The sequence below is a fragment of the Scleropages formosus genome, chromosome 20 (assembly GCF_900964775.1).
Source record: "Scleropages formosus chromosome 20, fSclFor1.1, whole genome shotgun sequence".
In the NCBI taxonomy this organism is placed as follows: domain Eukaryota; kingdom Metazoa; phylum Chordata; class Actinopteri; order Osteoglossiformes; family Osteoglossidae; genus Scleropages; species Scleropages formosus.
In genome coordinates, this window is record NC_041825.1 from 21188097 (window position 1) to 21215769 (window position 27673).

At 45.2% G+C, this 27673-nt stretch overlaps 1 protein-coding gene across 6 annotated transcripts; it reads left to right on the top strand.

Moving 5' to 3' along the window:
- Positions 1–471: 471 nt before the first annotated feature.
- On the top strand, positions 472–25944 carry LOC108940091 (protein Wiz-like). 6 transcript variants are annotated; one of them, XM_018761963.2, is made up of 18 exons: positions 472–725; positions 1743–1910; positions 2795–2984; positions 3364–3460; positions 5312–5460; positions 5631–6962; positions 11873–12079; positions 12371–12697; positions 12833–13192; positions 16979–17101; positions 17662–18222; positions 19045–19512; positions 19720–20235; positions 20597–21127; positions 21601–21824; positions 22240–22504; positions 22779–22944; positions 23269–25944. In XM_018761963.2, exons 2-18 carry the CDS (start codon positions 1815–1817, stop codon positions 23591–23593), a joined length of 5937 nt encoding a protein of 1978 aa, XP_018617479.2. In that variant the 5' UTR covers positions 472–725; positions 1743–1814; the 3' UTR covers positions 23594–25944. The 6 variants fall into 6 exon arrangements, with proteins under 6 accessions (XP_018617479.2, XP_018617483.2, XP_018617484.2 ...); XM_018761965.2 differs by lacking the exon at positions 472–725 and adding an exon at positions 797–1076; XM_018761964.2 differs by lacking the exon at positions 472–725 and adding an exon at positions 797–1055.
- Positions 25945–27673: the final 1729 nt, after the last annotated feature.

Consider the following 27673-nt stretch of genomic DNA (forward strand, 5'->3'; position numbering starts at 1 on the left):
TAGGAAGAAGCTAGAGTATTTTGAGGAGACCAGCAAAACCATGTAGTTCCATACAAACACGTGCCGCTGGTCTCTGGGAGGTTTTCTATGTAAAGTAAGTCAGCGTATAACTCTTATGTATTTAATTGGAACAATGTGAAGAGAATTTGGGTTTTTAGCCGTCTCAGACCTCAGTGGGAAAACAAAAAAGTTCACAAGCGTAAAAAATAAAAAGTCTGTATAACTTTCGTGAAATATTTCACCTTATTTGACCCTTTAGAAGAAATATATATAAATATAATAATGTAAATATAACCTAATGTGGCCACTACGCATGGAGCTTCAGAACCATTTGTTGAGGATCGCGTCAGCGGGACGAAACGCAATCCGTTTCTGCGTCTCCTCAAAAAAAAATTGCCACACTCAATATGGCGGGATAACTGTGCCTCCCTCCCGCGCCTCCCTCGCGACCCACCGACGTCACGCAGCCGTGGCCCATCCAGCCCGCAGAGGAACGCAATGGAGTCGGGCGTCTCTGCACTGCGAAGAGTGTGTGAGAGCAGCAACGTACCCGGGTGTGACAGCTAAAAAAGCAACAGAATCAAAAGCGGCACACAGAGAGCCAAGTCAGCACACACGTACATGCGGTGAAACACATGACGCGTTGCTACAGACATACAGCGCGGCGCCTAGACGGGCTGATCAGCTAACGTGGAGCGGCAGGGGCGCCAGGCCAATCAATCCCTGTGAGTACGGCGGCGCGCGGTAAAGGAGCGCGTTGGCGAGGCGCGCTATTGCACGCAAACTGCACAAACGCGTCGTTCTGCGAGCGCAGTGTGTGTGTGTCGGGTGCCTTTTTGGACTGCTGGTTGCGCTTCGGCTGCTCACGCAAACGCCTCGCGCACCCAGCAGCAGCCTATCCGCTCTGTGTTCGTGAGCCGGGCGGTTACCTGCGCCGGGGAACTGATCAGTCTGATGCGCTGCTTCGAAGTCCTCCCACTTTTCTTGTTTCTGAAACGGTGTTGTTTCATTTCCACCAGTCCGGTGACATGGACTAAGTTACGTGACAAAAGCAGGTACAGAAGACGTGTAACTATGTGAGTGGCACCTCAGCGTGCATGTTGTTGGCCCGCTTGCCTTGCTTGCGGAAACTAGTATTATTAGACTAGTGCGCGCGGAACTGAGCGGTTATTAACATGTTGTCTGGATTCATATTGTGAAACGCCACTTTCCTGCCTTTCTGTGGCCTCCAGAGACATTATCCACAAATAAAGAGGCCATGACCTGATTTTCCTGCAGGGGACAGGCAGAGACACCCGATTTTGGTTTTGTGGAGTCCTGTTGCTTGACAACAGCCAATGGGTCGAGGGCTGCGGAGCTGTCTGTCAGACATCCCATAATATAAACCGGCGTGGAGGTGCGGGGTGGCAAAACAAGTCTCCTGTCACACAAGGCTCTGTGCAGTGGTCCGTACAGGGTGGCAGAGCATTTCCCGCAGTCGTGCATTGCTTTCAACGAGATCTGCTTGAGAAGGCCCAAATAGTACAACAATTGCGTGAAATGCACACGCTGTACTACAAGATGCTGGTTATCAAATAGAGTAAATTCCCCCCAGGGCCACATAAAGATGCTGAGGAATGAGTGAGCTTTGCATATTATTTTACAAATGACTTACACAACCCATTGACGATAAAAAATGGAATTAAAAAAGAAAGCAGAGCTTTCCAGGTAACTACCTGACCTTTGTATGTGTCTGTGTGTAGTGGCTGCAGGCCATTGTGTCATGTAGACCTCCAGCATCACAGCCGGTTGGCAGACTGTGCCCCTAGGGGACCATGGAGCCTGCAGGGCACCCGCCTTCCAGTACTGACTCTCCCACTGAGGTGGAGAACCCGCTCTCACCATCCGCACCCCTTGGCAGCACTTTACAGGTAGGGATGTGTCTGAGCGAAACGCTCTCATCCTCCAGCCTGGTTTTCAGGAGGCCACCGTGATGGTAAATAGGTTGCACTGACCTAGTTTCCTTTGTCATTCAGATGTTCTCAATCCTTCCAGGATAATATGCAGTGGGTTAAATAAGAAGCTTTTGGGCTGTTGGTTTGGACATGGGTTCAGATCTGATTCTGTATGTGTGGAGTTGACATAATCTTGTGTCTCGTGTTTGATTTCCTCCTGGTTCAGTCCCACCTTCCAAAGACATGCTCTTCAGGTTAATTGGACATGCTCAATTGCCCGTAATATGTATAGTAAGTGTGTGTGTGCGCGACTACCCTGTGACTTGCATCTTGTCTGGGGTGTATCCCCCTTGCCTTGTGCCCAGTGATTCCAGCATAGGGTTCGGACTGCTGTGACCCTCAGCAAGACAATCGGTTAACAAAAGTGAGCGCGAATCTGGAGACATGTTATAGGTGAATTGGTGACTCTAAATTGCCCGTAATATATTATGTGTGTGTGTGTGTGTGCACGAGTGAATGAGTGTATGCGATTGCTCAGTGATTGACTGGTGTCCTGTCGTAGATGTACCCTGCCCCATACCCTTTGTGTTAGACCACGGTGACCCTGCATTGGACAAGTGGCTATAAGGAATGGATTGAAGTGTAGATCATAGTTAAGAAATTCCAAAAGCTAAGTCCCAGAAAAGGCCCTGCATTACTACCAAAGCTCAAAGTTTTTAAACTTCTCCCGTTCATCTGCTCCATATTCATCAGAGCAAATAGTGTAAATTTGTAAGTCCCTGTAGAAAAACAAAAACTACCTAATAAGACAACTGTTCAAGAAACCAAATAGAGGTAATGAATGTATGTATCTTTGCCAGAGTTCCCATTGCTCTGCGGTGAGAGCGGAAGACATTGGCAGTGGGGGCCTCAGAGACATCTGTGGAGAAGGAAAAGGGGTCTCCTTTTTTGGGACTGGAGCGGAGGAGGTTACGCGGAGGAACCCACGGCCCTCTGCCTTTCCCTCCTCTCAGGCCTGGGACTCCGACTCGGAGAAAGAGACTCTAGATGGTAATTGCGCATTACTTTTTATTCTTGAGGAATAAAGAATAAAAAAAATCCTCAATTCATTGACCAAAACATTGTTGAACTTCAAAGGTGTAACAACCTCTAAATTCAGAGATTTATAATTGAGTGTAGGGTTGTGCCTGCTAGTGTTTACTTTGACTCCTGGTTGCAGTTAATGGTGTTGTTTGTACTGCAAAATTGTTATGCAGGTGTGGCTATACAAGCTCATCATTGTCATAATTCACGTATCTCAACCTGGTCCTAGTTAGTAAACCTGTGATTTTCCTGTAGTTTGTTGACTTCTGTCCATTTGGTTCATTTACCTGTCAGTAATTTGTGCCTAGTGTGTGTGGTTGATGGTATTGTTATTGTTGTGTATCAGAGGAGGAGCTACAGCACTTTTCTAACCCTCACGGTCTGGCAGCTCACAGCCCAGGACCACCCGTGAGATCCCCTTCTTCGGGACACAGGCAAGAAAGGTGAGACACAGGGACAGGGTGTAAGTGAGAGGGAAAGGCACAGGAGTAGGCCCTCTAGTCTTTTTTTGTAACTCACAGCAAGTGAAAGGCTTGTAGGATGTTGACATTTAAATTAAAAAATGCAGACTGGGCAACTTGGATCAGGTAAAGGGATGTGCAGGAGCAGAAACAGGCACTAATGTATTTCATGAATAGCAGCCTCTAGTGTCCACTGTACATAGACACTGTTGTAGAGCATGGACACAGAGGAACGATAAACATGGAAAACATTTAGGGTACACAAAATAATGGAAACACCTACATATTTAAAGGACCTAATAAGGAATTGGTCCACAGCTTGCCTTCAGAACAGCTTTAATCTTGTAATGTTGACATACAGGTCCTGAACTGTGTGCAGTGGGATATTGCACCATTGTTCAAGAAGAATAGTCTTCAGTTCTTTGAGGGAGGAAGGAGAGGGAAATCTACTTTGTACTCTTGGCACCAGAACATCCCATTATTGGTGTTAATGTTTAGATCTGGTGATCGGAAAAACCATGGAAGGCATTCGGCTTCATCCTGGTGTTGATGAAACAACCCTTGAATTTGGTTAGTGGTGTGTATGGGGGCATCGTCATCCTGGAATGTGGGAACATCATGAGGGAACTGTGTTTGCACCACAGGAAGCACCTGGTCTTGTAAAATTGCCCCATGTTGCTTGGCCATTACATGACAATACAGAGCATCTAATGACTCCCAAGAGATGTGTGCACATACCATTATGGATCCCAGCCATATTTAAGAGTTGGAGACAGACAGGCATCATTAACTTTCATCAAGCGTAAACCCATCTGGATGTAGGAAAAAGGGTTAAAGATGACTCATCAGACCATATTTTTTTCATTGCTCACGGGTCTGGGTTTTGTCCTCCTCACACCAGATTATGCTTCTTTGTGCGTTGGCCTTGGATACAAGCTGTTTCTGAATAGCAGCCCTGCCATAAATTCCAGCTTTCTGAAGCTCACAATGTACAGCTTTTGTTTAGACTGGGTCACAGAGGTCTTGACTCAGTTCTTTGGTTAACTTTGGGGCTGTTTTTTTGTGATTTTTTTTTTTCCCCTTTTTTTTTTTTTGAAGCTCATTGACAAGCATAGATGGACACATTACCAAAGTGTTTTAGCAACTGTACGGTGATGTCCATCTGGGCTTGTCAGTGAGATTCTACTTGGAATCACTGTTCCTCTTTGCCAATGCAGTTTCTTCATGTCTGTCATATACTGTCATTATTTTTGAGGTGGTTCCCTTTGAAACATTAAATAATTTTGGCATTTTTGTGACTGCAATCTGGGCACTGACTATTTGGCCTCTTTGAAACTTAGTTGCCTCATGTTGATTTGAGAAAACACATGAATTTTTTTTTACTAATTGGCCATCAATCTCATATGACTCTCATTCGCAATTGTTTGTAATTGTCATTTTGTTACTTCACAGTTAGTCCTTTTTCATGTGGTGTTTCTGTAATTTTGTCCATCCCCTGTATTTGGTCTGCTTAATAAACAAAGGCAGCGGAAGGTCGGGCAGGAGAACAGATGGGCAGAGATGGCGTAAGAAAAGTGGATGGTCAGATTGATAAAGTGCGCAACAGACAAAGGTGTTGTGGGACACAATGACGAGAATTTGAGAGAAAGCCAGTTGGAGAAACAGAGAGAGCAGAAAGAAACAATAAATCAGTCAGATGAGACATATGAAACAACAGTTACAATGTGTATAGTCTCCTTGTTCCAATCATATTGGTCAGTGTGGGTAGTGTGACTCATTTTGTCTTCCTGTATTAGTCTTCCTCAGTTCATGACATCTGTTTTATTCTTCTAGATCTGAGAGTGAGGTTGACCAAGCACCTGAAAGAACACAGCACTTAATGCCAGAGGATGACACACCCTGTGCTTTGGGTGTGTGGGACCAAGGTGGAGCCAGCACGCAGCATGATGAGCCAAAAATGGTACAGCTCAGCTCACCAGACTGTGAGTATATAGGGTCTGCCGAGACACTATGGTTTGATTGACTAGCAGTTTTAAATTATACTTGATTGTAATCAGGTTATGTCTTTGCTTTAGAGGTCATGGATGTCACTATGGATAGGAGTATCTGCCTACAGTTCTTGGTGATGTCAATTTTTCCTGTTCTTATCCAGCTGAAGGAAACTGTAACAGGGAGAGGGCTTCCACAGTGTCTGCTGAGCTGTCGCTGCCTGAAAATAAACCAAAGGAGGGGCGACGCAAAAGGGTAGGATCTAAGGAGAAGCCAAAGCGGAAGGAGGAAGGGGCAGGATTGGACGTGTACACCTTCCCCGGGGACTCGGATCCTGAGAGTCCCCCACTAGCCCCCTGGGCCCACTGCACCTTCACCCAGCGTAGGAGGAGGAAGCGGGCCCTCCTGAGGCCCTTCTCGGGCCTGGGATCCCAGCAGCGCACTGTTCTGGGGCCAGGGAGACGGCACAATCGCAAGGAGGGGCTGGGGCCCGGACTGCGGAGAGGGGCTTTCAAGGCCAAAGAAGAACAACGGGATGATGATGATGATGATGATAATGTTGGGGAGCTCATGAGAGAGGAGGTGGTGGAGAAGAAGGTAGAAAGTGGAGACGCTCTATGTCAGGAGGTTTTCACATGTGTGGAGTGTAGCATTTACTTCAAGAAGCAGGTCCACCTGCAGGAGCACATGCAACAGCACTGCCAAAGTGGGAGACTAAAGGAGCGAGGAGGGGACGTTGAAGATGGAGGCTTTGTGTGCTCAGAGTGTGGATGGGAGCTGGAGGACAGCAGCACCCTGGCGGAGCACATCCGGCAGCACCAGGAGTCAAGGCAGAAAATCTTGTTGGAAATCAGCAAATTGAACAAAGACAGTAGGGGTGTGGGAGAGCAGACAGGACTGGATGTGGCTCACAAGCGTGCAGGTGGTTCTGGTGGTGCTCTTCACTCCTCCCATGGCTCCAAGGATTTGGCATCTCCTCTTCCTGGTGATTCTTGTGGTTTCCAGGAAACGAGTCAAGCGCACCCCAATCAGCCTGCGGTTTGGGATGAAGGTCAGCAGGAGGAGCACTGCCCAGGAACAAGCCAGGACTTCCTCAGGCTTGTCCACCCTGAGGAAGTCTCTGGGCACCAGTCGCTCCCTCAGGCTGCAGCCACCTCACTCGTGGCCATGGCCAGTGCAAAAGCAGGATTTTCTCCCAAAAGGGGACCCCACCCATGTCTGCTGCAAATGTCCCAGGCACTGCCTTCGAGCACCGCTACCAGAACACGCCGCAGGGACGTGGCGTTCAAGAGCCTCGGCAGTCGGAGGAGGGGAAGGAGAAGTGTTGACTTGGCTGGCCTGGGTGTACTTTCAGCAGGGCGTGATGCGCTCCCTCTAGAGTCTGGAGAAGCACAGAAGCAGAACAAAATCTTGGATTTGGGTGACCAGTCCATGTGTCACAGAACATCCCATCCTGGGGGCTTCTGGCCTCGAATCAGCACAGTCCAGCTCCCAGGTGAGGCAAACATTGCTAATGTATTGCTGTTTCTTTATAACTGGATTTTCTGCAAAATAGAGACGACTGATCCGTAGCACTGACCCTTTCAGCTGTGGTCATGAACTGCTGAGTCCTCTGGAGTTAACATTGAAATAACATTATGCGCTCTTCCTGTTTTACGAAGGTAATGTGTTAATGAGAAACCCTTAGTCACACAATTTCTAATAACTCTAAGCCATAAAGTAAATACTGTTAGTTTCAATGGTAAAAGTTTTTAGGGGTTTGTGGGCCCTAAGTGCCATCCATTTATGCTAAAAGCTCACAACATCCAGTTAAAATGGACGCAGTTACTTTGATAGTTAGCATTAGTTATCCAAACTAGGGCTGAATCGATTCCTCAAGTAACCCTCGATCCATTTTTGTGCCTTAAGGACTTGTTCCACTTGTATACAGTCATGTGAAAAATTAAGTACACCCTTACTGCTTCTATAGGAATTAAGAGGGAAAGTAGCAGCCAGGTGCTGCTAGTCAAATGCCCTTGATTAATTGATCAAGTGTGACCACATCTATAAAAGCAGAAGTTTTAGCAGTTTGCTGGTCTGGAGCATTCAGGTGTGTGGTAACAATGCCAAGGAGGAAAGACATCAGCAATGATCTCAGAGAAGCAATTGTTGCTGCCCATCAATCTGGGAAGGGTTATAAGGCCATTTCCAAACAATTTAAAATCCATTATTCTGCAGTGAGGAAGATTATTCACAAGTGGAAAACATTCAAGACAGTTGCCAATTTTCCCAGGAGTGGACGTCCCAGCAAATTCACCCCAAGGTCAGACTGTGCAATGCTCAGAGAAATTGCAAAAAAACCCAAGAATTACATCTCAGACTCTACAGGCCTCAGTTATCATGTTAAAGTTCATGACAGTACAATTAGAAAAAGATTCAAGTATGGTTTGTTCGAAGAGTTGCCAGGAGGAAGCCTCTTCTCTCTCAAAAGAACGTGGCAGCATGGCTTAGGTTTGCAAAGTTGCATCTGAACAAACCACAAGATTTCTGGAACAATGTCCTTTGGACAGATGAGACCAAAGTGGAGATGTTTGGCCATAATGCACAGCACCAAATTTGGTGAAAACCAACACAGCATATTAGCACAAACACCTCATACCAACTGTCAAGCACCGTGGTGGAAAAGTGATGATTTGGGCTTGTTTTGCAGCCCCAGGACCTGGGCATCTTGGAGTCATTGAGTCGACCATAAACTCCTCTGTACCAAAGTATTCTGGAGTCAAATGTGAGGCCCTCTGTCCGAAAGCTAAAGCTTGGCCGAAATTGGGTTATGCAACAGGACAATGATCCCAAGCACACCAGCAGATCTACAACAGAATGGCTGAAAAAGAAAAGAATCAGGGTGTTGCAATGGCTCAAAGTCCAGACCTCAACCCGATTGAAATGCTGTGGTGGGACCTTAAGAGAGCTGTGCATAAACAAATGCCCACAAATCTAAATGAACTGAAGCAACTTTGTAAAGAAGAGTGGGCCAAAATTCCTCCACAGCGATGTGAGAGACTGATAAAGTCATACAGAAAACGATTACTTGAAGTTATTGCTGCTAAAGGTGGTTCTATAAGCTATTGAATCATAAGGTGTACTTAGTTTTTCCACACATGGCTTCTCCATTTTGGCTTTATTTTTGTTAAATAAATCATGACATGGTGTAATATGTCATGTGCTGTTGTTCATCTGAGGTTGTATTTACCTAATTTTAAGACCTGCTAAGGACCAGATGATTCTTTGTCCTGATACGTAAAACCATAGAATTCAAAGAGGGTGTACTTTCTTTTTCACATGACTGTACATGTACAAATGTGGAACAGCAGAGTGCACAGATAATATTTCCAGTTGTGCCAAGAGCTGATATGACTGCACGGCTTGAGAGATGGCATTTTTTGTGTGTTTTTTTTTTTTGTGTGGAGAGGTTTGCATTTCCAGTACCTCCACTGCACATTGCAGCACAGTTGGTTGCGGTAATGCACCTTTCGTTGGTCTGCCAACAACCTTTACACACACACAAGTTGTAAAGGTTGTTGGCAGACCTTTACCTTTTCCTCCTTACTCATAATGCCAAAAAGCCATCCAAGAAAATATACTTTTTTTAAAAATGAAACCACATGCTCCCGTAATTCTTATATTATTCCTAGAATGTACTTAAATTATTTGTTCGTTTTAAATTTAAGCTGCACTACTTTGAACTCTAAGTATAACTTGGAATGATGTACAGGTTTTGTTTGCAATTTAGATTATATTGTTTCAAGTATGTCACAGCATAAATGTTGATTTTTATTAAATGAAACAAAGTAATTGTGTATGTTGAGGTTTGGCATAATTTTTCCTCTCCTGTATATTTTTCATTGATGTTTGATAAAAACTAAAGTGTTTTTCTTATTCAATTACTTGAGGATAATTGATAGAGGACTTGATTATAACTAATTGATATTGCAGCCCAAATCCTAAAACAAAAGACAGTTTCCCTTCATTAATTGCAGTACTTTGTTACACTGTAATGGTTCTATACCTGTGCTCATTCTTTTGTAGACATTATGTACCACACAGCTAAAGCACGTGTTTTCCCCATCAATCCAAACACATGTGGATTGGTGCCTCTAAATTGTCCTGTGTTTGTGTGTTGATGTTGCTGCCAACACCACGCATAAGCTCCCAAACCATGTTTAACCCTATCAATACATAAACCTTATGGTGCAGGTTTTTTGAAGAAATTATACCCTCTTTCAATTCTATGGCTTTACATATCCGGACATTAGAAAACAATCTATTCCTCACTTGATCCAAAAATTAGGTAAATCTAACCTCAGGTGACAAACATGTAACAGAATCCACTGTCATTTATTTAACAAAATATAAAACAATGTGCAGAAGCAAAAAGTAAGGACACCCTATGATTCAGTATGTCTTTAGCTGCAATAACTTGAATTTTTTTGGTATTAGTTTATCAGGCTCACATTGTTTTGGAGGAATTTCAACCGACTCCTTCACAACAGGGCTTCAGTTCATCGACATCTGAGGGCATTTAGTTAAGCACAACTCTTTCAAGGTCCTGCTGCAGCATCTCAGTGGGGTTGAAGTCTGGGCTTTGACTTGGCTATTCCAACACCTTGATTTTCTTTTCTTTTTCAGCCATTCATTTCTGGATCTACTGGTGTGCTTAGGTACATTATCCTGTTACGTGACCCAATTTCGGCCAAGCTTTAGCTGTCGGACACATGCCTCACATTTGTCGCTAGGATACTTGGGTATAAAGAGGAATTCATGGTCAACTAGATGACTGTAAGGTGCTCAGATCTTGTAGCTGCAAAATATGCCCAAATCACCCCTCCACTACTGTGCTTCACAGCATTTGTGGTGAAAATGCTGTTTAGTTTTCACCAGACGTGGTGCTGTACATAGTGACCACACATCTCTAATTTGGTTCCATCTGGCCAAAGTATGTTGCTCCAGAAATCTTGTCTCATCCAGAGGTGACTTTGCAAATCTAGGCCATGCAACAATGTCCTTTCTGGAGAGGAGCAGCTTTCTCCTGGCTGCCCTTCTATGAAAGCCATACGTTTTCACTCTTTTTCTGACTATACGGTCATTAACTTTAGCATTTAACATGCCAACTTGGGACTCTGTGTCTTGGTTTTCTGTGATTTCTCTGAGCGCTATACAGTCCAAGCTTGGGGGGAATTTGCTGAGACACCTACTTCTAGGAAGACTAGCAACTGCTCTGAATGTTCAGTTTGTACACTGTAAAATGATACATTTGAAATTGTTTGGAAATGACGTTATAACACTTCCCAAACTGATAAGCAGCACCAGTTGCTTCTCTGAGTTCACTGCTGATGGGTCCCCCAGCCAGATGTAAACACACACCTGAATGCTCCAGATCACCACACTGCCAAAAGTTCTTCTTTTATAGAGATGATCACACTTCCTGATGATCAGCTAATCAAGTGCATTTGATTAGCAGCGCCTGGCTACTAATTACCTTCTTAAATTCAATGGAATCAGTAAGGGCAAACAATTTTTCCACATGGTTTGTTAAATTTGGCTTTTTGTTGAATAAATAATGACATAGTGGAATGTTCTATGTGTTACCTAATGGTAGATTTGTCTAATTACAGAAGTTGGTGAGGGCCAGATTGTTTTTTTTTTTTTTTTATGCCATAATATGTAAAACAATTAAATTGAAAAAAAAATTGTAGTTTTCTTTTTCACATGACTCTATATGTGGCCATTCCTGTGCTTTCACAAAATTAAAATCATAGTGCTAAACATGTTTATGGAAATATATTGTAATTCTACAAAAACATGAAAACAGCAGTATACACAGAATAAATTTACATATAAATGCCCTCCAGGAATAAATCCCTTTGACTGTCATCACGTTGGCATGGATTTCCTCCTACAAGTCAAAGATGTGTTTCAGGAGAACTGATGACTCTCAATTGCCCAGAGTTTGTGTGTACATTCTTCACTGTCTATAATATTCTAAACACAATCTAAATAATACTAAATGTGTCAGATGTGCCTGTTAAATTGAAAGCTAAAAAAGGTTCATTAGTATTTTTCTGCTTATCTCAGTGCTTAGGTAATGTTACTAATAAAATTAAATGACTTGTAATGACTGAAAATTAAAATTAACTTCTGATTGAATACACAACTTATCAACTTTAATTTGACATCTGTCAGGGATCTGAAACTGTACTTCATGTGTGGTCACTCATTTGAGTAATCTTTTTTTTTTTTTTTTTTTTTTTTTTTTATTAACTGGAAGTGGTTACACCTTCTGGTTGGGCTGTGTGTGTGTGTGGTTGGTCTGGGTTCCACAGCATCCCTTCCTGCCACTGACCTGAGTCACACTTGCCTCCCCTGCAGACTCCATGGAGGTGCCTGCCTCAGCTATCCACCTCAAGCGCACTTTCTCTACCAGCCTCCGGGGGGCAGCAGAGACCCTGGGGCTCACAGACTGTCAGCGGGACCAGCTCAGGCATATGGTACCCCTGGTCCTAGTTGAGCCATTACACTCCAGGTCCCGAACTCGCTCCTCTGGACCCAGCTGTTCTGAGAATGACAGGGCACCTGGTGAGTGACAACTAAGGCAAACGTGTTTGTGTGCATAGGGTAATGACACATTCCACATTGTTGCATTTTGACCAGCTCGTCTCATTTGAAAACCCATATTTCATATGCCTTCATTGTTCCAGGCTCCTGTTAAGCTATAATCAAAGGTGATCTTTGTGTTGGTACATCATTGTATCCTGTTTCTCGTCACTATTTTCTGATCTGTTTGCACAAATGTCTGCCTAAAAACTGTCACCAGAATAAACACATTACAGGGTCTGAGTTCAGCCGCTGTCTTAAATTCCCCCTCAGGTAAACCATCTCCAGCAGAGAGCCCGTTTATCCATTCTCTGAAATATAAGGATGGTGAAGGAGAGGAGGACGATGAGTGCTATGAGGATGATGAAAATATATTTCTGTCCAATGAAGCACTGGAGGAGGATGCAGGGATCTTGAAGAACGTAGAGAGAAAGTGCCCTTATTGTCCTGACCGGTTCCACAATGGCATTGGCCTCGCAAATCACATAAGGGGGCACCTCAACCGGGTGGGTGTCAGCTACAATGTTCGCCACTTCATCTCCCCAGAAGAGGTCAACGCCATTGAAAGAAAGTTCTCCTACCAGAAGAAGAGGAAGAAAGGTGAGGATGGAACGGCAGAGAATATAGATAAGGATTCAATTTAAAAAAAAAAAAAAAGTTCCTAATGAAGCGGTAACAATTCTGTAAGGTTTCATTCTGTATTGTTGTGCTTAAGATTTCCTTCCCTTCTTGCAGTGGCTAATTTTGACCCAGACACCTTCAGCCTGATGCGCTGTGAGTTCTGCAGCGCGGGTTTTGACACCCGTGCTGGCCTGTCCAGCCACGCCCGTGCGCACCTGCGCGACTTTGGCATCACCAACTGGGAGGTCACTGTCTCGCCCATCAACATTCTGCGGGAGCTCTTCTCCAGCCGACCGGATCTGGCCTTGCCCACTGGTCCTCCGATCAGCTCCCCTGTGCACGGCTTAGACACGGAGGATGAGTGGGAGGTAGCTGGGGCCAGTGGCCTTGGGGCTGCAGAGGTTGCATCACCTGTCCGCTCTTTGTCGCCACCCACCCTGCCTTCCCCCTCCCCGATGGCTGCCCATGTTGAGGGTGAGTAGTGACATGATGAAATAGCTTCAGAACTTTGATACTTTATAGAGGGCAGGTGTTTGGAGATTCTGAAAATCCTTCTTTCAACTTTGGTCTGTTTCATATGAAAAAGATCAGTGGGAACAGTAATGCTTAAAAAAAAAAAAATGCTTTGGTTGCTATACATGAGGGTGCAGGGTCATAGTGGTATGGACAGGAGACTCTAATTTATGTGTATTTACTACTTATTATAATAGCTCTTCTCTAAATATGGCATTGAAAAATACTATCTCAGTGTCTTCAAATCTCAAGTGTTTTCAAATCAGGGAACCTCTGGTAGCGTATTGGTTAGAGCTGCTACCTTTGGACCCACAGGTTTAATCCCCTCCTCCTCCTCCAGCTGTAGTACTCTTGAGAAAGGTACTTACCCTAAATTGTTCCAGTAAAATTACCCAGCTGTAGAAATGGGTAATTGGCATCCTGTCCTGGGTGTTTCCCCTCCCCCTTCGGCCTTGCGCCCTGTGTTGCCAGGTTGGGCTCCAGCTCGCCGCAACCCTGCTCAGGACAAGTGGTTGTTGACGATGGATGGACACACACACACACAGTGTCTGAAACCGCTTATCCCAAGCGGGGTCGCAGCGAAATGGAGCCTAACCCGGCAACACAGGGCGCAAGGCTGGAGGAGGAGAGGACACACCCAGGACGGGACGCCAGTCCGTCTCAAGGCAGCCCAAGCAGGATTCGAACCCATGACCTGCCAGAAAGTGGGCACAGGTGAAACCCACCGCACCCCACTGGATGGATGGATAGAAAGAAATGGGTAAATAAGTCTAAATCACTTTGGAGAAAAGCACCAGCTAAATGAATAAATGTAAATGTGCATGTGATCTGGATTTGTTCTTGGCTCTGAGTAACAGTGCATATTGTTGTGGTTGAAGACAGGAATAGGTACACCCATAAACCCTTACTGACTTACTGTGGTAAAACACCCACCCGCTCCTATGAACTGGGGGCACTGTCATTGTAAAAGGAATGCTAATGAAATTTAAAAAAAAAAAAAAAAAAAAAACCCTACTAGTATTGCTATTAATAGCAGTAATACATTTACATTTATTTATTTAGCAGGCACTTTTCTCCAAAGCAACTTCCAATGAACTCTATGTAGTGTTATCAGCCCACACACCTTATTCACCAAGGTGACTTACACTGCTAGATACACTACTTACACCGGGTCAGTCATCCATACATCAGTGGAACACTCACACACTACGGGGGAACCTGAGCAGCATATCTTTGGATTGTGGGAGGAAACCAGAGCACCCACAGGAAACCCACAGAGACAGGGGGAGAACAACATGCAAACTCCACACACGGGCTGAGTGGGGATCGAACCCATGTCCTTTCGCACCACCCAGGCGCTGTGCCACCGTACCGCCTACTAGATTAGATATTGCGATCATACATTAAGGGTCATTCCTAGTTATTAAATCAAATGTTTTTATGTACGCATTATATAGCTGCAAGCCGAGACCTTACAACACGGATCAAACGTATAATCATTATTCCAAATCATTTCCTGGCAGGAAATTCACAACAATACATTCAGACCCCCCCCCCCGGCAGGTCACAAGCTGCAACGCTTACGGGGATGTAAATGTTCCTCCTTTCAACGAGGTTCAATTGAGAACTTGTGGAACGCGTCTCCTCGCGTCGATTAGCACCGTCTGGTCCGGCGCGTCCCGCCCTCGGCACGATTGGTCGCGCCTGCCGCGCGGCTGATGCACGCGGAAGCGCCGCAATGGCCGCCTGCGCGTCGTCGAGCGCACTAGCAACGGCGCAACGATCTGGCTCCGGCGGCCCGGACTCCGGAGCTGAGCTGCACTGCTGCGGTTAGCGACAACGCCGGCGCTCTTTTTTTTTTTTTTTTTTTTATTTAAAACCAGCCCGTACGTCGAAAGAAACGGATGCCGGTTATCTAACGCCGCAGTGTGGCGAGTAGATGATGAGATATCTCTGTGTGAGCGGGTCCGGGACGGAGCGGCTCAGCTCCGCAGTGCATCATTGCCACAAAACAGGAGTGGCAAAGGCCCTTCGGCTTCGGTCGCGATTCTTCCCGCATCTATATCTGTGTGAAGTCGCGCCTGCTGCTGAGCGCGCGTTTGGTCCAAGGCGGACGGACGTGCCGAGCGCGGAGAGCCGTGTAGCCGAGTGCCAGCGGCGCCAGAGAGAGAGAGGCTCCGCCATACGCACAGCCAGGGACTGACTGGTCGCTCCTGTGTTTTTCCTCCGACGACAGCACAGCGGGGGGCTTAAATAAACATTCTGCGCAGCTTCTACAATCAGACTTCGCGAAGCGGACATAATAAGACTCCTTTACTGATTTCAGGAAACGTTTCCTCTTTCTGTACCGCGCAGAGCTTGTTTGGATCATATAGCTAAAGGCTAGGCAGTCCCCGGGTTACGACGAGTTCCGTGTCCCCAGTCTGTCTTTAAGTCGGATTTTGACGTAAGTCGGAAGTTAGGTGTGGTGGATATTTGAGAAACTGACGTTAATGTCTTAGTATATTATGCATAGTATACCTTTCTATGCATAAAAAACAGTAAAGAAACACTTTGAATACACTACAACATCTTTAATATAAGTAAGAATGTAATAATAATACAATGTAATGATAATGATAGTAATAATAATAAAAAATGTAACTACAATATTTATAACAGAAAGAGATAATGTTACTACTGTGATGATGAACAGAGGATAGAGAGGAGGCTGGACCTAAGTGCAGGATCCTTTATTCAGAATCAAAGGACTAGACAGGTTCTCATGGTCAAGGTCGGGCGAATGGTTGGTCGGTCGATCAGCATACTGAACAGGGGGAGGATCCAAAATTGTGGTTGAGGGACAGGGCGGGCAGTGGTTATCAAAGAGACATGGAAGGGGACTTGAGCAAAGTGAGGTAGGTTTGAGAACGCGGGGGATGGGGTTGTCTGGAGCGAGATTATGCAATTGGGAAAAAGTTTCTTTTGCAGCCGAGTGCTCTCAGAGAGAGAGAGAGAGAGACTGTGTGTGCAAAACATTAAATAAACTTAATGTTCCCTTTTCCAGTGTTTGTTGGCGTTTCACCTGTCGATTTATTGTTTCCTCTTTAGTTTCAGTTGTGATTGTTTCCCTTGGATGCATAACCATCGCTTGCATCACATTTGCGCTTTGGTGTCATGGTTAAGAGGGTAAAAACAAAAAAAAATAAAGCCGAATGCAGTAACACACAAGACACTATTAACGGGAAATGAAGGAAGTCTGTCCTACCTGGGGCTCATGCGCCCCGCCCACCAGCCGGCAAACCTCTGTAGACGCGCAGTGTTTTGATGCGCGTTGGAGAGTTGCGCCCATTTGTTGTTACGAACCATTGTTTATACAGTAACTCAGATTTTTTATATAATAGGCTTAATTGTGAAGTTTTTGTTACTTAAGGGTGACAAAAATCAACTTCTGGTCAGTAAGTGGGTGGTTCGTAAGGATGGGTTGAATGTAAATCGGCCGTTTGTAACTCGGGGACTGCCTGTGCTTGGAATGTCAGCAGTCACATGTTTTTTGCTTCATCAGTGAAGGGTTATGAAAAATGATAGAGGTAGAAGGTAAAATAAGCACATGTAGTTATGAGCAATGTTTTAACTGCCAGGTAAAGAGAGACCAATTTTAATGTTGATTCTTCTGATGTTTTGGATTCAGGTGTTGTATGTACTGTGTGTAGGACCGTAAAAGTGGTTCAGTCAGAAAAGTGACACATGGGATTTCTGTGTTTCCAGGTACAGAGGAGGACCCTGAGGCAGACATGGGGGATACACCCCCACGGCCAGGGGGCAGCAGCGTGATCCCCGCAGACCCTGGGTCCGCAGACAGTCCTACCCACGAGAGTTCGGACTCTAAAGGTGCGAGGAAGCGCTTTGGAACACAGTGACAGTGGCATAGTGCTTAGAGCTGTCAAGTTCCTTAGTATGCAAACCCAACATTGTAAGTCGCTTTGGAGAAGCATAGCCAAGTGAATAAATAGTAACTACAGTGCTGCTTGAAAATGTGAGAACCCCTTACATCCCTTAGTTGTACCACAAAATTGTTAAGTTAGAACCAGTCTTTCTCATCTGATATAATAGGTGTGTAATGACCAATTCAGTGAGTTGGTTTAGAGGATATAATGTTTAGTAGAAAAATGTTATTGCAGGTGCAAAAAATAAGTGAACCCCAAGTTTCATTGGTTGAACCAAGTAGGTATAGTATTTATTCGTTTTATAATTTTAAGATTTAGATGTAGTAGGTTTAATATTTTATACAAGAGTAGTTGTTATCCCTCTAGGGTTCACATACTTTGAAGCAGCACTGTACACTGAAAACATAACAGGGCAAGATATAGAGAAGGAAACAATGGTAGTGATTATACACATGTTATGAAAGTTCCATAAACTTTGACATAAATGTGCCTGTTCATTTACAGCCCCCAGTTTGTTGAAATGTGAGGTATGTGCAGCGCCCTTTGAAACGAGGAGGGGCTTATCCAGCCACGCCCGCTCACACCTCCGACAACTGGGTATTAGTGTGTCAGAGAGCAGCGGGGCACCCATTGACCTGCTATACCAGCTCATCAAGGAGAGGGATGGCCCCTTTTCCCCAACACAACCGCCGCCACCTCCCCCAGTTAAGAAGACACAGCACGGAACTCCTACAGCCCGAAAGGAGGTGCCAGGGGCTAGAGTGGGGACGAAGGTGGCGGCTTTGGAGAATAAGCCTGCTGCCCCGCTGTCTCCACTGAGCACTGCTAGCAAAGCACCACCCTCCACCAGCCGTTCATCTTCACCATCTGTGTTTGTCAAGTCACGCTCAGCATCGCCATCTCTGAAGAAAGCGCCTATTTCCTCTCTCTTGCCAACCTCTTCTCCTCGACACACCATGGAGTCCAAACTCGGCTCTGGGAAGACCCCGTCAGCCTCTGTGGCCTCTGCTGTTTCTGCCAAGCCGTTCTGGGCTCCTCAGGAGACCGATGCCCCTCTAAACTTGTGTAAGGGATGGTTATGTATGCCCTCAGTTTCTGGTAGAAAGCCATACAGAATTAGTCTCTTAATATATAAATTGCAAGTATTCTGATTTTTAAGAGGAGTATGGAATTTTCAAAGGTATATTGAATATCAGAACTTATTTCCCTCAGTTTTGCCCTTTTCCAGAACTACAGTACTGTGTGTACTGCTGGCTCCTTAAATCTAGGGTTGACAACACATTTGCCAGTTGTCATGGGGCAATTGTCAGTAAAAGTGATACATTACAAATTTTATTTGGAAATGTACCAAATGAAAATTTTAATTGTTACAGTGCTGTGTTCAGTGTTTTCAAATTGCTCTGTTATAAAGAGAAAATAAGTAGACTTAATTATACAGACCTGTGGAAATCAGTCATTTTCAAATTTAATTTATGCCACTGTGTGTTTGGTTTGACATTTGAGCAAACAAAGTTAAACACTGGCTTGTCGAGCAAGTAAAAACCATTTTGAGTTCTGGATGTGGAGGCAGAGCTGAGATCTGGATTGAATTCACATACTTGCCAAGATTTGTGATTATCTGGCTGAGCAAAATTGCTGGTGTTGCACTTGTTTGATCACTGAAAATCCTTAATTCATTTATATTTGACGTTGACACTTTATTTGAAAGACCTGTTGCTGGATTTAAAATTTTGATGCTGATCCAGGCCCTAAATCATGTATCAGTCAGACTATGATCACATGTGTTTTTCGTTTTCTTGTGTTTTCTCTGTAGACTAACTTGAATGTGTTCCCTGTTTTTTAAAACTCAGGTTCTTTTTGGTTTTTTTTTTGCCCTTTCTTCTTTAGCTGCAGAGGTTGACGCCGGCAAAGAAATTGTGTGCCAGTTGTGTGGTGCCTGGTTTGAGACACGCAAAGGGCTGTCTAGCCATGCCCGGGCTCACCTCCGCCACTTTGGGGTGGTCGATGCTGAAACCAAAGGATCACCCATCGACCTGCTGAATCAGCTCATCCATACTGATGACTTCAAGCATCGGGCCAACACCCTGCTACCAGAGTTATCAGAGGGGGGAAGCATCAGGGCTAGCCTGCCTCCTGCCTCCACCTTATCCTCTGGCAAACGACCTGTCCTGCCTTTGTCCCCAACTGGCTTACACAAGGGTGCCTCAGCAGGAGGTTGTGGGTCTGGGATGAAAAGCACTGCCCGCTCAGTGTTGTTGTCCCCCCCTGTGAAACGGTTCAAGCCCTCATCTGCTGAGAAAGCAGCTCTGCAGGCCTTCCGCCTGAGCAGTGGGGAGCTGGCACCTCTCACCCATGGTGAGGCCCTTGACACGGATTGCGTTACCCTGGTGATAAGGATGAAGGAACAACAGCACTCTGAGTCTGATAGTATGTGTATGAGGCAGAATGTGGCTCTTTAACCTAGCAGCACTTTTGGAGATTTTAGTTTGTGTCTGTGTGTGTTTTATTTCAAAATAACAATTTAGTTACATTTTGTGATCTGTCTGTCCTCTCCAACTTCAGGTGAGCCTCTGAAGGAGATAGCCTGCGAGTTTTGCGGGGAGTATTTTGAGAATCGCAAGGGCCTTTCCAGCCATGCTCGCTCACATCTGCGGCAACTGGGAGTTACAGAGTGGTCAGTCAATGGCTCGCCTATTGATACTCTGCGAGAGCTGATAACTCGCCGTGGCCTGCCCTGCGCTATGCCCATCAGGCCCCTGAAGTCGCCACCATCTTCCCCGGGGGCACCTCGCTCACCTCCAGTCTCCCCATCTTCTCCTGCCCTCATCAAGCGGTTGCCTGTTGCCCTCTCCCATGGGCACCAGCCCACTGCACGCAAAGCAGGCGCTGTGATTGGACCTGCCATCGCAGTGAAGCCGAAGGTTGAACCTGTGCAGCTGGAGCTGGCTATGCCGAATGCCACTTTAGGCGGGGGCAGCAGTGGGGGTGGAGCCCCCATTGGGTCTGTTGGCTCTTATGTCCCAGATGCTCTGCCACAAAATTGGGCTGCACAAGACAGTGTCCTGCCTCTTAACTTTGGTGCGTTTTTTTGCCCTTTGGCACTGCCTCCTCTATCTCTGTGGCTCAGTGTTTCAAATGGTTTCCTCATACAGAAATATTTGCTCAGAATAACCCAGGCTTTGCATCTTTTTCAGCCACATGTGTGATTGTGTTTCTCAGTAAAGACTTGTGAGCTCCCATTAATGTGTCAGTGTGTGTTCTAGTTTTTCTCTGCAGGGAAAAGTCCATCAGTCATCGTAATTCATAAACTGTGTACTGCATGAAGGAAAAAGAAAATAAACCATGACAAAATGAGGTTTAAAAAGTAACTTTTTTGTGTTCTGTTGTAATCTTAATTCTGTTTCTTCTTTTTTCTTCTCCACCATTCCGTCTCTCCCAGCCCCAGCTGCTGAGCCAGAACCTGCTCGGGATATCCGCTGTGAGTTCTGTGGAGAGTATTTTGAGAACCGTAAGGGTCTGTCCAGCCACGCCCGCTCACACCTGCGTCAGCTGGGCATCACAGAGTGGTCAGTTAATGGCTCGCCCATTGACACCCTGCGGGAGCTCATGCTCAAGAATGGCACAACCCCTGCTGGCCAGGTGAAGAAGGAACCAGGGCTTAGCGGGGGTGGTGCTGTCTGGGATGAATCGGGCTACCTGTCTCCTAAGTTCTCTCGCAAGTCCCCTCTCAGCATGGTCCACACAGGGTCCCGCCTTCTCAAGCAAGGTATGGGCAGGGTCTCCCTCCATGCGCCACCTTTAAATGGAAAGGGTGTTGGTTTTGTGGGTGTCTCCCCTTTGGGCAAGCGAGCTCTGCCAGAGGAAGGACATCATCTGGAGAAACCTTCACCCAAAACATTCTCACCTCCACCACTGGATTTTTCCTTCAAGGGGAAATCCTCTCCTGACAAGTATGCAGCATCTCACTCAGGTAGATCTGGGGCACAAAGGGTTTGGGTTCTGATATGTTTCAACTGCCTTGCTGTTCTCTAGTGTGCAGACTAATACATGACCTTTCACCTTTGGTTGAGTATAATCTTAACTCATGCCTGGAAGACTCAAACATTTTGGCGTTTATTCTAGCTCCTGTGGTTTGAAGCAGCACAATGTGCAATCATGTTATTTGGGTAGGAATCTAGTCTGCTCCTGGCTATGTCATAACCCCCAGGCTCTCGATCTGTCTAATATTTATTGGCAAACGAAAGAGGCAGTGAATTTGCAATTTTTGGGCTTTCGTATACCTTGGAAGAGATTCAATCCCGCAAGCTCCAGAGTGTAACAGCGTACACTGTAAATGCAGTGCCACTGGAATGACCTCCTCGCTCTTGATAACTGCTGGCTCCTTGTCTGGTTTCATCCGCAATGGTCCAATGCTTCATGTTCTCTCTGTCTCTCCAACCCCAGCCCCCACTACTGACGCCAGCTGTGAGTTGTGCGGCTTCTATTTTGAGAACCGCAAGGCCCTAGCCAGCCATGCCCGTGCACATCTGCGGCAGTTTGGGGTGACGGAGTGGTGCGTCAATGGCTCCCCCATTGAGACCCTAAGCGCCTGGATGCGCAGCAGGCCACAGAAGGTTGCTGAAATCCATAAGCGCTACCTACAGGGTGATAGGCCCTTCCCCAAGAAGGTAAAGATTGCAGATGACCCATGTGTGCTGTTTGCTGAGGAGGCCAGTACTGGTGCCAAACTCTAGACCCTGCTCTGTTTCGTTCAACTTCTTGTAACCACTCGGTTTAATTGCAGTTGCTGTCCTCCCGTTTTTCCTCTCATTCCCTCAGTTCTGTTTCTTAAGCTTCTTGTCTTGTGTCCTTTGTGGTTTGCCCACTCATTTATTCAGTGTAGCTTAACATTATTGTTATTCTGATGTTAACTTCAGTGTGCAATTAACGTTGTAAGTTGCCTTGTTAAAAAATGTGACCTAAGTGAGGGGGTAAAAAGCAGTGGTGCAGACTGATGTAGATCAAGACTGACACACATTACCTTGTCTTCTCTCGTCTTCCATATTAACCTGGCCTGCCTCTCTGTCTGCCTTTGTAATGAAGAAGTACAGCTTGCCGTCTTCTCTGATGAATGACTTCAGAGACGCTTCAGCATCTGGTACCCACAGGCCTTTGTCCTCTCAGCGGCCCTCCTTGGGGTCAACCCTCGGTCGGCGGGCAGGCCGTGAGATCACAGGGGGCGGGTGGGTGTCTTCTCGGCCAGGACATGGAGGCACCCCCTCGCCGCAGGCCCTTCACGGCCTGTCCCGCCAAACACTGCCCCATGCACAAGTGGCGCGCAGCGAGCTCAACGTCCGCACACTTCGAGGTTAGCGATATTACCTCATGCAACACTATAGACACTCTTCTTAAAAGCAGAGAACACACATTTGATGTGATGACCCAAAAGTAGTTGAAAAATGTTGATTTGGAGAAATGATTGTTTTGTTGTATGAAATAAATCCTACTGTAAAAAATTGTTGCATGCTACATGCTGTTGTCCCATATCCAAGTGAATGTTAGTGTCTTTCTGTTGGCAGTTTAACTTGCTGTAGTTGTCCCCTTGATAATATCTTGCTGTGTCTTCTGCTCCTCTGTCCTAGGCTTTGAGCGTCGTCCACCAAAGCACCTGTCCCACTCTGAAAGTGGAGAGAGGGACAGAACTCCCCCCCAGCCTCCTCGGACTGGCACCATTCCCGCTCTCGTGCCAAAGCCCCCATCCACTCCCCTTGTGAAACTAGTGGGCAAGATCTACTCTCTTAAGTGCAGGTGGGTCTAAATGGGGGAATTTCTGTGAAGCTTGTCTGTGTTCAGTTAGCTGTGCAGTTCTTTCTTTCGCAGTGTGTTTGAGGTGAGGCTGTTATAGAAATGTGTAAAATTGTATGAAGTTGTATCTGTCAAATTAAGAAAGTAGAGTATTCATTTACTTTGTGAATGTTTATTATTTGTTAGTCTTGAAGTGTGGAGTTCTTCTTAATCTGAACTGCCTAGGTGGAATGTTGAAGTGAGTAAATAAAGTCAATATTAGCTAATTATTAATCTAATAAATTAATTTTTTTATTTACCTATTGGCTTCTTGATCCCTATTCTCAGGTTCTGTGAGGTGGAGTTTCATGGACCCCTCTCTGTACAAGAGGACTGGGTCCGACACCTGCAACAGCACATCCTGGACCTCAATTTCAACAAGGCTGATCCACCCTCTACCCCGTCCTCAGCCAATGCCCCTGTCCCTGCTGCTGTTTCTCCCCCAGCTGCCACCCAAGAAAGCATTCCAGCGGCTACTGCCACTCCCTTGACCTCTGCACCCACCCCAACAGCAACTCCAACCTCTACCCCCAGTCCCAGCCCTGTTGTCGCCCTGACTCCGACGCCTGTGTCCACATCTAGACCTCCATCTGCTTCGGGAATTTCTCCCTAAACCCCCATCATCAATCACTTTCAATTTCTTGTACCATTTTTGTTGTCAGCTGTGTATATGATATGAGCTATTTTAAAATAATTTTTAAAGAGACTTTTGCAAAGAAGTTACTAAGCCCAGCGTGAGCCTCTTCATGGATGTGGGGAGAGACATACATGTATATGGTGAACAGGGGTCTTCCTCCGGATGCCGTGAAGGATAAATCTGCAAGAAAGTTATGGAACCCTCATTATCCCCCTTTGTGTTGAAGGGTTTTAGGTCAAATTTTCTATTTAAGTATATTTATTTGGTCTAGAAACTGCGTGCACACGCAGATTTGGTATGTTCCTAGAATGATACCCCAACAGACATCACTTACTAAAAAGAATAAGAAAAAGGAAATGCCAGGCAGAGTTTTGCCTGGTCATTAGAGTTATAGCCCCACAGGTACAGGCTGCAACTTTTAAAACCCCTAGTCCACTGTATCTATAAGAAAACTGATTGGATCAGTTGTTGGCTTGAGTTCCTTTGGGCTGTGGTCTATGGACTGTGCTCCTCCAGGATTCTGATTGATTTCCCCAGCTTCAGCTAACACACTTAAGCCCCAAAAGGTAGTGTTTTCACTGAGTTCATGTGCACAGAGTGACTAGGTGACCTTAAAGGTCAGAGAACCAGATGGCATGGAGAAGATAGAACTTTCTTGTTTGAAAAGCTGTAGATGTAGAAATGGCTGGATTTTTATTGATAGTGGCTCACTCCATATAGTCTAGCTGAGCTACAGGTTCTCTCTTGTGGATTCATTGGACTTTTGAATGTGTTAAACTTTATTTCAGCATATGAAGCTCATCTGAATGTATGGCTACTGTGGAAAACCAAGAGAAAGTCGGTTGCCCTTGTAAACACTATGACCAAAGACGCGTTGGCAGCTTTGTGGGGTTTTTTTTTGTACACACTGATGCAAGGCACTAGTTCAGACACAATTGGGTAGAAGTGTCTTCTTGATTCCAGGACCTGTACTAAATCAAAATGTGTCAAAAAAGAGTGGGTTTTGATTGGTGGATGTGGCTGTGAAACAGGTTGGCTTTAATGGTATTCTTGTGTCCATAGTAGCACGAGGACACAGGTCTTACAAAGCACAGAGATTGATATAAAAGCATTACCTGCACTAGAGCATTGGAGCTTGAGATTCAAGTATTGGCTTGCAGTTGTCACTCACTCAGAATGTGCCAAAGAGAAGTTGGTTTACTCCTCTCTTGCCTTGGAATTTTCTACATAAGTGGATCCCTGCAACCTTTGAAAGGAAGCTGCCAAGGCATGGAACTTCAGTAAAAGTAAAAAGATTCAGATGAGAAAGTACGTACTTTCCACCCCCAATTTCCACCATTTCATGTGAGTTCTGTGTCAGATACAGGACAGTTTGGATTGTATAGTTTGGACTGCATGTTTGCTTTGCAAGGACACATTTAGTGTGTGTAGTCATGATATGAGGGTTTGACGTCATCAGTAAAGCAATAACTAGAGGGTGCATGTCCAAGCTGTGAAAGACTGTTCCAGCATTAACCACATTCCCACCCTAACTCTCACCCTTCATGTCTGCCTATCCCATCGAGGGAATATATAACTACATGTACTTATAATATGACTATTATTTACCTCTTAATGGCTAGCTACACAATGTGATCTTACTGTCTTTTAATTTGAATTGAAACTTTTTTAATACTTTGTTTTTCAGTGCAGTGTGCGCTTGTTTTCTCAGTAAAGGGAGATACAGATAAGTACTTTTTAAACTGTTAGCATTATTTTCATAAAGCTGAAATATTGGTGCTCGAGAGAATTGTTTTTAAAGAGGGGATAATGTAGAATGAGAAAAAAAATGTCTTCTAGGAACAAAGAGGACTCTAAACTAAAGGGAGCACTTCTGAACCGGCCGGGCCCTTCCTGTAAGGCTTATAGCCGGGTGTGTTGGCAGTTTTGACTTCTGTCGGTGTGTGTCTCTCGAGGTCTCTTGTCTGAGTGAAGGACAGTACGGGTCGGTAAGGAAGCTCCTTTCAGGGTTGCCTTTTATCGTAACCTCCCAGGCTGGTGTGACTGGCCTCAGTGGAGGAGAATGAGAGAATGAGCCCAGGGGCTTGTGGGTAGTATCTGCAGCCAGTGGGTGGGCGGGGGGGGTTGGGAGGGTTAGGGTGTAAAGAGCAATGTGTGATAAGTGCAATGTGTGATAACATGGGGAGAGGGATGGAGGGATGCAGGAAGCACTACTGCTGAAAAGCTTTGAAAGCGATTATGTATGGTTCTGGTGATCAATAAATGACTGATTTTCAGCCCCTGACAAATTGCAGTTTTTCTCTTTGCTCTTTGAATTTGGACATGTAGTGCTGAGTACTGAGCCCACATTGGACCACACTGCATTTCGCCCTTTTTCTCTCCAATCATGGCCCAGTGCTGTCTCCGTCTTACTGGGTGAGTTCAAACAGGTTTTGAAGACGTTTTTTGTGACTTAGTAATAAAGAGTAAAAATTCAAAATGAGAGGAAAATACACATTGTGAGAGGCGATGAGTCCAGCGTGGGCTGCGCTACAGGTGTCCATCAGCGGTGAAGATCCATCTCTCTCGGCAGATGCCTTCTGCGCTTGGCGGAAATTACTCCTTGAGATTCTGAGCTTCACATTTGGTTTGTGGACTTGAAGGAAGATGAGAAAGTAATTTAGGAAAGAATCAAAAGGTTTCAGTATGAGCACATTGCCACGGGGGGCAGCTGTACACAGCGCAGAGCATCACAGTAAATGAATGAATTAGACAATGCGTACAGTACGTCTGAAGAAACGAGTCAGTCGAAGCCGCGTTGCCAAAAAGTCAAGTCGAGTGGATGGACCGTTTTACCTCACCGCCCTGAAAATGGCCGTTTCTGCGTCGAGTGAAGAGGGGCGCGAGACCGGACCGCTGGCGCGTGGCTGCGAGCTCGCGCTTCACTTGATTATTGGCCTTCACTGTTTTTTTTTTTTTTTTATATTTTTTTTTAAATGTGCCGTCGGTTTTTTTTTTTTTTTTTAAAAAAAAAAGGTTTAGAAAAAGCACTCTGTCAACACGAGGGCTGTATTTTACATAATAAAGAGGTGGAACATTTTACTCTGGGAGATAGAAGAGCCGTTATTATTTACGGTTGGACCTCGAAGTACTTGAGTTGAGCGGTGGCTGTGTCCTAACATCATCATGTGGCTCCGCCGGTACAGCGAACAGCACAACGGGACACTTTTCTCTCGAAAAACAATTTATGCCCATGTGGACACCTGCCTCGGTGCCCGGTTTTCCCCCATCTTCTCTCAACGTCGCACGTCAGCTAATAGTTTACCCCAAACGTCCATGATATGACACCGTCAGTGGCACCGCCAACGAGGAGAAAGAACTCTTATTCTTACAAACCAAAGTCAATGGAGGAAAAAAATACATGAATCAAGTAGGCAGGTAAGAAAATAGTTTTTTTTTTTAATTTATTTACACGTGAACTGTGGTCCTTAAAATGTAGTCCCGGCTAATGAGGTGCGGGAAGACCTCGGAAACACATTATCACGATGGAAAAGTAGCTGAAAAACCACTTATTCGCTCTCGCCTTCGAACTCCGTGCATTTCCAGCGATGGCCGCTAGAGGGCAGTCAATTGATTGGGCCGTACAGCAGCGTCCCTTCTGTTTACCTTATGCAGCACGCGCTCTAATCACGGGCGCTTTTTTTTTTTTATAACCTCTATTAAACATAACGGTGAAGTATTTGCTTTTTTTGTTACAACCAAGATCTATACACATTTCGCGGTTTACATTAAAGATGTCCAGAAAAGCATTTTACTAGTCCTTTGCAAACTCCCTGCCTGTAGTGATTGTTTAAAAAATGAAATGCAATCAACATAATAATAATCCTTTTTAAACAATAACTTTTGTTATGAGTGTGAAGAATGTTACAATTTATACAGTTATGGCGGTTTTGCCTTCATTTACTGTATTGTCATTTATGAGTTACGTAACATTTTCATAAAAATTTTTTAAAATGTGAAATGTTGTGGTATAAAACAGACCTGTGTTGTGCAGATGTGCCTTATCGCATACATTTA

What these genes read in the sequence shown, in the direction of transcription:
- LOC108940091 (XM_018761963.2), top strand. Translation starts at nt 1,815, where the DNA reads ATGGAGCCTGCAGGGCACCCGCCTTCCAGTACTGACTCTCCCACTGAG. An exon ending in TCGGGACACAGGCAAGAAAG is followed by an intron (nt 3,461 to 5,311) that starts GTGAGACACAGG and finishes TTATTCTTCTAG; the next exon opens with ATCTGAGAGTGAGGTTGACC. An exon ending in GATGGCTGCCCATGTTGAGG is followed by an intron (nt 13,193 to 16,978) that starts GTGAGTAGTGAC and finishes CTGTGTTTCCAG; the next exon opens with GTACAGAGGAGGACCCTGAG.